The sequence below is a fragment of the Paramisgurnus dabryanus genome, chromosome 19, assembly GCF_030506205.2.
Source record: "Paramisgurnus dabryanus chromosome 19, PD_genome_1.1, whole genome shotgun sequence".
Taxonomy (NCBI): domain Eukaryota; kingdom Metazoa; phylum Chordata; class Actinopteri; order Cypriniformes; family Cobitidae; genus Paramisgurnus; species Paramisgurnus dabryanus.
The window spans coordinates 29,748,055-29,760,177 of NC_133355.1; the positions used below are offsets into that span (position 1 = coordinate 29,748,055).

Genomic DNA, 12,123 nt, shown 5'->3' on the forward strand with positions numbered 1-12,123 from the left:
GATGTAGTGTAAATCAGAAAGTCATGTTCAGGTCTCCAGAACGCTCTGTGCACCATCAAGGCAAGCTGACAATAGAGTAGAAACTGAAGGTAAAATTCCTACTCATTTCATTTTTTTTCGCTAACGTATAAACCTCTTCAGACTTACTATTTGAGTTGTGAGGTGGTTAAGAGCTGTGATGTATGTTTCTGTTGAAATCACACTTCAAAAAGTGCCAAATTCCAGTTATAATTTCCTTTCTAACCTGTTTAACCCTTTAGTCTTTTTAATTAAACTCACAAATAATTAAAGCATTGTATGTCTTTTAAATCATTTCAAATATGTATGGCTTTTTATAATTTTAGTCACTTAAACAATCAAGAAATGTGATCGTCAAATATGTAAAAAATAATTGACGATGGGAAAAAAATGCACATCCAAGGTGGTAATGCAGCACGACGCAAAGCAGAGCTACACCATGGGACCGGAGTTAATTATTTATTTTATACCACTGTTACCACAAACATTGCTCTGGTGCCTATTTTTAAAGGGATAGTTCGGCCAAAAATGATATTAAACCCATGATTTACTCACCCCCAAGCTGTCCGAGTTGCATATGTCCTTCATTTTTCAGACAAACACATTTTCGGATATTTTAGAAAATGTTTTAGATCTTTCAGGTGATTAAATGTGAAGTTACGGGGTCCACGACCTTCAAGTCCAAAAAAAGTGCCTCCATCCTTCCCAAAATAAATCCAAACGGCTCCAGGATGATAAACAAAGGTCTTCTGAGGGTAATCTGCGCAGTGTTGTTGTGAAAATATCCATATTTAAAACTTTATAAACAAAAATAAATACCTTCCGGTAGCGCCGCCATCTTAGACTCCTCTGTATTCAGGAGAGAGTATTGGCGTAGTGTACGCACTTTTCTTAGTGACGTATGACAAATTCGGAGGGCGGGGGCACAGAGCAGCAGCAGAGAAACCTCCGTAAACTGCGTAAGCTCTCATCCTGAATGCGGACGCGACTAAGATGGCGGCGCTACTGGAAGGTATTTATTTTCGTTAATAAAGTTTTAAATATGGATTTTTCTACAACACCACCGCGCGGATTACCCTCAGAAGACCTTTGTTTATCATCCTGGAGTCGTTTGGATTTATTTTGTGAAGGATGGACACACTTTTTTGGACTTGAAGGTCGTGGACCCCATAACTTCACATTTAATTAACTGAAAGATCTAAAACATTTTCTAAAATATCCAAAAATGTGTTTGTCTGAAAAAAGATGGACATATGCAACTCGGACAGCTTGGGGGTGAGTAAATCATGGGTTTAATATCATTTTTGGCCGAACTATCCCTTTAAGACATTTAGGGGCAGTTTCCCGGACAGGGATTAGACTAGTCCTAGACTAAAATAAATGTAAGAGCTGTCTTAACTGAAAACAACTTGCACTGACATATCTTAAAATACATCAGTGCCCTTTGTTTTGCCTCAAAATGCACACAAGTAATGTTTTTAGTAAGTCATGTTTGTTCAAACTAGTTATATTACTTAATTAAACTAAGACCTAGTCCTGGCTTAAGCTAATCTCTGCCCGGGAAACCACCCCGTAAAAGGTCAGATGTGCGGTTTACAGAAAAATAATCAACATCTGTGGGACATTTCTCAACCAATCAGAATACAGCATTCAACAAACCTGTGTTATAAACACTAACATCCCATCAAAATAGGTTGAACGTAAGTTTAACATAATGAAGTTGACAGAAATATACTATATATAACTATATGTTTAATCTACTTTTTAAATAATAACAATTTTATTTCTTAAGTTATATAATCACCCTCAAAAGATTTGTACTTCCATTGTTAGTTTAAACAAAGTTTTGATATGCAGCACTTAAAAGATAAAAATGCAATGTTATCATGAAAATGAATTTGTTTTGTTTTTATTTGATTATTTTAGAAAATATAAATAATTACATTTTATGGATTAAGTTTATTAAACTGTTTGATAAGTGAACTGTTATTAACCATTTAAAAAAATGAAAATACAGAATCAAGAAAAATCAAAACAGAAAAAAATGGGATTTGTGAAAATAAAAACTAAATTTAAAATAAATCATTTAAAATACCATTAAAGGGGAAATTTAAGATGTCAAAGAAATCTTTGGTGTCCCCAGAGTACATTATGTGAAGTTCTAGCTCAAAATACCATACAGATAATTTATTATAAAATGTTAAAATTGACGTAGATTAAGGGGCGGTATTATCCCCTTCTGACATCACAAGGGAGCCGAATTTTCAAGGAGCTATTTTTTCACATGCTTGCAGAGAATGGTTTACCAAAACTGAGTTACTGGGTTGATCTTTGTCACATTTTCTAGATTAATAAAAGCATAGCGGACCCAATTATAGCACTTCAACATGGAAAAAGTCAGATTTTCATGTCCACTCTTAATGGTTTCATAGGGCACCATGTTTTAAGCATACACGCTTGTAAAAAAAAAAAAAGGGCCAAGCACAAGGCAAGTGTCTTTTAATCTTCAGGATGATGAAGTTGTGGTGCTCCTATAATTTTCAATGGATGCTCCTAAATTTTTGCTGATGCTCTTAACTTTAAAATTTGGGAGCACCAGTGCTACCTACTAAAAAAGTAAATTTTGAGCCCTGAGAACTGTTTTTTTTTTTTTGCTACATTTTAAATCTAAAATTGTATTTTATTATCCGTATTTATTGGTCTACTGTTAGTGTTATCTGTATGCAACAAGGGTCTGGGAGAAAGGCAATTTTAATTCTCTGTATGTATGTACTGTACATGTGAAAGAATTGTCAATAAAGCAGACTTGAACTTGAACTAAATGTTTGTGCTGTGATGCTGTAATGATAGTGAATGTTTGGTTTCTAAGTATAAAGATTTAGATTTAAACAAACGGGCAGGTTTGATGTACCTCTGACGATGAGTTCAGCAAAGTTTGACACAGCGGCTCCGTACGTGGACTGAGTAATGCACCGGTAAAGGTCTTGTTCTCCACGGTGAGCTCCACCCACCTGGAACCATGCAACCAATCGACGTTCACCTACCGATGATGTCACTGAGTACGGTGACATAAGAACACCATTCCGCCTCTAAAAGGAAAAGAGATGCATGATATTTACTCATTTTGTCTGATTTTCAAATTCACTATGGCTAGTACATTTTCAGAACATGAACAAATTTTGACACTGGTAAATGTAAGAAATAATTGACAATGGGCCGTTGAATTATTAAAAAATAATGCACAACCAAGGTGGTAATGCCGCACAATCCAAAGCAGACGGTGTGCATAATTTTCAATTAATATCACTGTCTTCTTGATTCTATAAATAATTTATCTTTTTAAAACTACGGCAAATGCAAATAGTGAGACAAGTAGAAGAAATAATAATTTTAGACAACCCTTAAACAAATGTGTGTTTCAGTTTCTGGTGTGAAAAGATGGAATTTCCTAGATTTTTTTAGGTTTAATTACACAGAGTTTATGATAAATTAATATATTTTTTAAAATGTCATAAAACTGGGGCCCCCCTGGGACCATCTCGAGGCCCCCCTGGGTGGCCGGCCCCCACTTTGAGTACCAGTGTCCTAGATAATGATTTAAAATGTTGTTCAAATATTACTCAATTTACATATAAGTATAAACAGAAGCTACTTAATTTGTATAAAGATGAATGTGAAAATTGATAAAATTATAATAATAATGATGTCGTCTTGAAGTCGTTTTCGATGCCAAAATTGTTATTATTGTTTTTTATTGTTTAGTGCTGTGTAAGCAGAATTTATAATAAAAAACTAAATATAAATAAATTTAAAAAAGAAAATGTAGTTAAAATTGAAAGCAGATTAAATCTGGTCAGGGTTATTTTGTTAATTTTTTGCTGTTGGTATTTTTTTGTTATGTCGGTGAGGCCATTTAATTTGTAACTTTCTTAATATAAGAATGGGGTAGGAGTTTATAAGATTTTTTCTCTTCATCCTACTCCTGTTCTTCTTTTGTCATGGAATATATTTTTGTTGTGTTTGTTGGATTATTGTTGTGGCATTTTGTGTTGCATTACCATGAAAAGAAAAATAAATAAATGAAATGAATTATTCCACCTATACCACAGTTACAACAAACATTGCTCTGGTGGTTATATTAAGACATCTGACAGGACAGGAGTGCTTTTATTGAAAAGTAATGCATACCTGTTGAATATTTCTCAACCAATCGGAATAAAGCATTCAACAGCCCTTTGGTATAACATCACATACATGATGGCATGCATGCCTAATGTTGTCAAGCCCTGATTTGCATTTTTATCGAGAGCAACATAAAACACAAAGCAAACATGAGAAAGCAGCATATATTTGTTTTGCTTTGATTACCTTCATTGTTCAAACTCATTAAGCCACCTCACACACACACACACACACACACACACACACACACACACACACACACACACACACACACACACACACACACACACACACACACACACACACACACACACACACACTTGGGTAGCGGCCCAATAGCGGCCCGTCAATTGGGTCACTTTGAACCCAGCTGTGTGTTCGGTCCAATATTTACTCAACATGGGTCAAAAATAACCCAGCCATTTTAGAGTGCATGCGGCATATATTTAATGCATGCACATAAGAGATATGAATAGTAATGTGAAGAATAATGTGATTAATTACAGCCAGTTTCTCACATTGTTTCAGATGTATAACGGATGTACAGTGTCCGCATATGGACTTTCTTTGTATGACAATAAACAACCTCAAACTTCAGCCACTGGTTTAAAATAAAAATGATAGCACATTGTGACAGAAGTTTCATTTTTGGATGAAATAATCCTGATATTATGTAAACACCTCTTGACATATAATCCTGCTATTGAATGTGTAACAGTTTAATGACTGAACATTGAAAGACTCTCGATGTTTCCTCAACTGCACTGAAACGGTCTCGATGCTTACGGCCACACCAGTGCACCAGCATAAAAACACACACACATCAATTAAACAGGAACGTAAACTTACTAACATGTTTTGAACCCTTTGCCCTCAGTAGACTTTTTGCTGGTAAAACACAGCAGATTTGTTTGCTCTATTTAAACTGCAGCGAGAACACAACCAAGAGAATCTCAGACCAATGAGGATTTGATCAAAGCCTCAAGGATCAAAATGCTCGCTGCAGTTAAAGCATCTGTGTCCTAACACTGCCATCATATGATACCAGACCTTCACTTACATTTTTAGACAGAGATGGATTTCAAAACCGGAGTTTAGCTGTGATTTAAACTGGAAGTTTTATAACTCTGTAAAGGCATTTTGACCGTGAAAAGTTTACGCTCTCTGAAAATCTCCTTGACTGCAGACTTACATGTAGAGGGTTTTGTCTCTGAACTCTTCATTTATTTTATATATTTATTTATTTAAAATGTCACATATAAATTGATAGATCTTATGATTTAAGTGTCTTTAAAGTAACCTATTTGTGTTTATTTGAGAAATAACTGAAGAGTATAGACTAGTGGTGGGGCCAGACATTAGTGGACCTTGGGAAAATAGGGTGGACCTCAATGCCCACCCTCCAATTACATCATTTTACAATATAGTAGTGGTTTAATTAATTACATTAAGTTTTTTTTGGTCAGCATAAAAGGGAGTTGGATGAAATAAAATAAGAACAAATTATGAAATTATAAGCATGTGGAAACAAATAACAAAGTTACAAATAAACTGAGGTCTATGTACAGACAAATGAATAATAACACTGTCTTCTTGTTTCTATAAATAATTAATCTTTTTAAAACTTACAGAAGTGATTTTTCCTTTTGTCTTCTGTTGTTTAATTAACATAATGACACAAACATAAGCAGATTTTTAGGGTACTGCCACTTTAACCCCGGATTTCCACCGACTGCGGAACGGCTGCGGATCCGCTGCAGAACGGAGGCGGAGTCAATCGGTTTCCATTCAAGTCAATGTGTGTATTTCCACTGACTGCGCTCCGAATCCGTCACAGCTCCGGCCATCCGCAGCCCTCCGGCACAAATACGCAGAGCTTCTATTTTTGACAGATGCCGGACAGCTCCGCAGGGCGGAGCCATGACTTTATCGCGTGATCATACCTGAATTCACGAGAACTCGTGTTTTTTATTAAATCTTTGCAATACAAACATTACAAACACACACAAATAAAGTCATTAATACAGAAACAACAAATAATAGACAGGAACAGAGCCAGTGGGAGTTTCAAATAAATACATTAAAGATAGATCATAAATAAATGTTTTAGCAGCCTTCTTATTTTTTTAATTTTGGATGGATTTGATGTAACGTTACTGCTCTGTCTACGCGACATCTTGTGTTGTGATCTGGGCTGGTTTGTAAAAACGTCATAATTCAACGACATAATGGGCAGAGACAGAACTAGGTATCGCGCGATCATCACGTGAATTTGCGAGACCTCATGGGTCCTCGTCACTTCAGCACGCAGCCGCTCTGCAACAAAAACGGAACTGGTGGGTATTGGCGGACGGCCGAGTGCAGAGACATAATGCAGCGGAGCTGATCTGCAGCCGCTCCGCAGTCGGTGGAAATCCGGGGTAAGCACTGATCCATACACACACACATCTGATTTCTTTCGGAAATGTTTGCGTTTACTTTAAGACATAACTGACTCTTTTTATGAGAATACTTGCCAAGACTGTGGTATTTCGAAATCATGTTCATTCGAGTTTGCGTGTGCATCTGTGTATTTAAAATCTTTCAAGCCATTTTAAACTATTTATTGTTAACATTTGCAAGATTTAGAAACACATGCCAATGATAAACTTTCTATATAATTGTTTTAATGATTCATTTTTGTTTAATTATTTTAAGATATTAAGTAATATCAGAAGTTTTTTAGAGTGCTTATTATTAAAGAGATAACGTTTTACATAAGTGCGGTCACCCTGTCCCTTATATAGCCTCGCCACTGGTATAGACATACATCTGTGTTGTATTTCATTTAATTTTTTATTCTTTACTAGTTTTATTAAGGTCATTCTATCTTGTTTATCTTTTCTACATAACTTGTTTAATATTGTTCAAATTGGTAGCACTTTATGTTACAGTATTACAGGTACTTTTACACTATAAGTACCTGTCATTAACCTGCACTTGTCTGTAAGTACCAAATATTATTGTACATTCATTTTTTAATACAATAGTGTTTCTTGTTGGTTACATTATACCTACACTATAACTATGTATCTGTATAACCAGTACTTATCTAGAGTTACATAGAGCAGTGGTTCTCAAACTGGGGGGCCGCGAGATGGTGCCAGGGGTGCCCCAGTTTTATGACATTTTATAAGATACATTAATTTATCATGAATTCTGTTAAATTAATCCTAAAAAAAAAAAAATAGGGCAGCACTTATTTGTATAATTTAATGTTTTGTTTAATTAAAATGTGAAGTTTTAGAACTGTTTTTTGTCGTAGATTTCTTTTGGGGGGGCCGCGGAGGAATGCACCGTACACAAAGGGGGCCGCACGCTAAAAAGTATGAGAACCACTGACATAGAGTTATAACTACCAAGTATGTCCCACTGGTAAGTACAGTAATGATACCATTTAATTACCATATAGATACACAAAAGTAAGTAACACATATTTGTCTGTCAGTACAACATATTTATCATATTTGTACAAGGTATGTACATGTACTGTAAAATAAAGTGCTAACGAACAGTACATTTCAACAGTCTGTGTTTGGTACCTGCTAAATATGCTTCTGGGCAGATGAAGATAATCCATCCATCGACGAAGTAAGACCATTAACAAAGTTAAACTTTTTAGTACATTAATTCGACTCCTGCCTGCTGTTTTCTCATTCATCTTTGTATCTGCATTGTGGATCAACTTACAACAGAGTTAACGTTTTGGGAAACGGACATGAACTAGATCTAAAGTTGGATCTGTGGTATATAACAATTTTGAACGTAGCCATAGTTGTATTTATTATTTTGGTGTTACCAGCAGGATAATAAAGTCATAAAAAATTATTAATTACCACATTTAATTGAAAGTCCGACTAAATCCAGCATCTAGAACTTGTGATGGACAAATATAATTCTTCTTTATTCAATTGTAATTCTTTTTAATTCCAATTCAACATCCTGTTGTCTGCAGCCAACTCAAATATCTAACTGCAGCTAGTAATGTTGTACAGGCATATGTGTGCAATCTCAATGTTGTTGTATGTATCATAACAAATGTGCTCACACAAGGAGAAAGTGTACTATTTATCATGAAATCACATAGAATGGTTATTAAGAGTAACTGATATAAGAAAAAAATGGGAAGCATTTGCCTGTGGTGAGGATTTAACAAAGACATCAACTACCTGAAGTACATGAATTAAAGTGCATGCTTGGGTGTGTGTGTGGAATAGCCAGAGGAGAACTCTTAGTCCATAATTCTCATTAACATCATCCAAAATTGTAGAAAAAGCAATAAATATTTCATTACGTAGTGAAAATTATGTAATAAAAAACTTAAAAAAGTACAAACTTGTGTGTGCTTGTTAAAGTATGGTGTTAACAACTGTTAACACTTATATAATATATAAAAATGTAATTTTTCTTTTTTTAAGAGCTGCTAACTGTGTGTTTTAAATCCTTCACGCTCTAAGACAGCGCACCACTGAAAGTTTTAGCTCACAACTTCTGCTCTCCTAAGAGACACTTATACAACCAAGATTTACATACAACCCCAAAACAGAAAAAGTTGGGACACAGTAGAAATTGTGAGTAAAAAAGGAATGGAATAATTTACAAATCTCATAAACTTATATTTTATTCACAGTAGTATATAGATAACATATCAAATGTTGAAAGTAAGATATTTTGAAATGTCATGCCAAATATTGGCTTATTTATGATTTGATGAGAGCTACACATTCCAAAAAAAGTTGGGACAGGTAGCAATAAGAGGCCAGAAAAGTTAAATGTGCATATAAAGGAACAGCTGGAGGAGGACCAATGTTTAGGAATGGGAATGTTGTCCTATTCTTGTCTAATACAGACTTCTAGTTGCTCAACTGTCTTAGGTCTTCTTTGTCGCATCTTTCGCTTTATGATGCACCAAATCTTTTCTTTGGGTGAAAGATCTGGACTGCAGGCTGGCCATTTCAGTACTCAGATCCTTCTTCTATGCAGTCTTGATGTTGTAATTGATGCACTATGTGGTCTGGCATTGTCATGTTGGAAAATGCAAGGTCTTCCCTGAAAGAGACGACGTCTGAATGGGATCATATGTATCTAGAACTTGGATAAACCTTTCAGCATTGATGGTGCCTTTCCAGATGTGTAAGCTGACCATGCCACACGCACTCATGCAACCCCAAACCATCAGAGATGCAGGCTTCTGAAATGAGCGCTAATAACAACTTGGGTTGTCATTGTCCTCTTTAGTCCGGATGAAATGGCATCCCAGTTTTTCAAAAAGAACTTCAAATTTTGATTCGTTGGACCACAGAACAGTTTTTCACTTTACCAAAGTCCATTTTAAATGAGCCTCGCCCAGGGAAAACGCCTGCGCTTCTGGATCATGTTTAGATATGGCTTCTTTTTTGACCTACAGAGTTTTAGCTGGCAATAGCGAATGACACGGTGGATTGTGTTCACTGACAATGTTTTCTGGAAGTATTCCTGAGCCCATGTTATGATTTCCATTACAGTAGCATTCCTATATGTGATGCAGTGCCGTCTAAGAGCCCGAAGATCACGGGCATCCAGTATGGTTTTCCGGTCTTGACCCTTACGCACAGAGATTGTTCCAGATTCTCTGAATCTTTGGATGATATTATGCACTGTAGATGATGATAACTTCAATCTCATTGCAATTTTTCTCTGAGAAACTCAGAAAACTATTTTTCGCTGCAGCATTTGGGGAATTGGTGATTCTCTGCCCATCTTGACCTCTGAGAGACACTGCCACTCTGAGAGGCTCTTTTTATACCCAATCATGTTGCCAATTGACCTAATAAGTTGCAAATTGGTCTTTCAACTGTTCCTTATATGTACATTTAACTTTTCTGGCCTCTTATTGCTACCTGTCCCAACTTTTTTTGGAATGTGTAGCTCTCATGAAATCCAAAATGAGCCAATATTTGGCATGACTTTTCAAAATTTCTTACTTTCAACATTTTATATGTTATCTATATTCTACTGTGAATAAAATATAAGTTTATGAGATTTGTAAATTAGTCCATTCCTTTTTTACTCACAATTTCAACTGTGTCCCAACTTTTTCTGTTTTGGGGTTGTACAATAAGAATAAGTGCATGATAAGAAAAGAAAAAGTGCTGTAACTAAAGCCTCACATCCAGGACTCACATTCAATGTTAAGAACTCAAAAGAGCCTATGGCAAACTTCTGTTACCCTGAAAATGTTTTAAGATGTGTAAGCTTTACGAACTGAGGACCGGTCAGTGATGCCAGTGCCTGAAGAGAGAGATTATACACTGAATAGTGCCTGAACTACTTACTGCCATTGAAACAAACATGAGGCAAGGCTGGCAAGCGTGTGAGTGGATGTCAACAGCAAAAAAAGTTTTGCTGGAAGATTTACCTGACAAGTAATGTATCGCTTTTCCTTTGACTTGTGAAGATGAAGAGTGTTTATTATGTGTCATGCAATACTATAAATTGTAATAAAGGCTATTAATGTTATGTGCAGTAAACGTATTTTGTCATATGTAGTTGCATGAAGCAACGAGAAGACTTTTTGTGCGCCAAAAAACTTTACTCCACGTTTTCTATTCTTCCTTGTCAGTTCATGAGAGCATCATGGTGCATGCGTGTAGCGCTGACAACAATGCATGGATATGAATTGACAGTGCCTCCACATTGGTCCAGGCATAAGCATGCTATAAACACATACCCCAAGTAAATAAGAGCAGTACAGTTCGAACAGCACAATATATATTCCAGCAACGGCCAAATCACTCAATGACCCCTCTAGGCATTAATTATGTCTATGTTGACGCAAGTGGTGCCGTTTATGACACATGTTTGGTGCTTGATACAGGATTTAAGAGTTCACAATCATCACTACACTGACTGACGGCACGGGCGCAGCGCTCATACGTCATTGTCACTCGACTCACGACACGAGTCTCACGAAACAAAATCAAGGTTAAAAAAAATAAAAAATCAAGGTTAAATAACGCAGTCTGCTTACGGGGTAGTAACAGTAATCTAATTACTGTTTTTGCAATTGTAATCCCTTACTTTACTCGTTACTTTAAAAAAGTAATCGGATTACAGTAACGCGTTACTTATAAAGCGTTACTGCCCATCACTGTTCACGGACATGGAAGAGAAGAAAATATGGAATGAAGTTTGCTTTTTGGAGCACAGAAAGTATTCTCGTCACTTCAAGATTGAACCACTGCATGCACATGGACTATTTCAACAATGTCTTTACTGCCTTTCTTGGCCTTTAAAGTGGCAGTTGCATTCCGGTCAATCGAGGGGTCAGAAAGCTCTGGGATTTCATCAAAAATATTCTCATTTGTGTTCCAAAGATGAACGACGATGTTACAGGTGCGGAACGACATGAGGGTGAGAGATTAGTGATTAGTTTAGTCTTTATGGCTGTACTGTAGCTTTGCTGGTCTGTTAATGAAAAAACAAAACTACTTGTTTTAACTTGATACAGTTTTAAAGCATGACATTTATAGCATGAGGCATTAAAAATGATTGTGATAAAATGGCTAAATATTCCCCTTGTGTTTCTGTTGACATTTACAAAAAATAAAAAATAAATGACATTGGAGTAGTTAACACAGACAGTTTGCAATTTGTTGTACACTCAATCAAAGCATGTCTTCATTTTGTTATTTTAACACATTATGGGGTGGTTTTACCGGACAGGGATTAGTTTAAGCCAGGACTAGGCCTTAGTTTTAAAAGGAACATGCCTTACTAAAACATTACTTGTGATAATTTTAAAACAAAGGGCACTGATGTATTTTAAGATATCTTGGTGCAAGCTGTTTTCAGTTTGGACAGCTTTTACATTTATTTTAGTCTAGGATTAGTCTAATCCCTGTC

The 12,123-nt window shown here is 35.9% G+C and overlaps 1 protein-coding gene across 4 annotated transcripts in view; it reads right to left on the reverse strand.

Annotated features, from left to right (window-relative positions):
• ptprua (protein tyrosine phosphatase receptor type Ua) overlaps nucleotides 1-12,123 on the reverse strand; it is a 354,316-nt gene that overhangs the window by 159,005 nt on the left and 183,188 nt on the right. For all 4 annotated transcript variants that reach the window (XM_073812654.1, XM_073812653.1, XM_065290946.2 and 1 more), the window contains exon 6: nucleotides 2,930-3,107. In XM_073812654.1, the coding sequence (XP_073668755.1) occupies nucleotides 2,930-3,107 (178 nt within the window). The remainder of the gene's footprint in view (nucleotides 1-2,929; nucleotides 3,108-12,123) is intronic.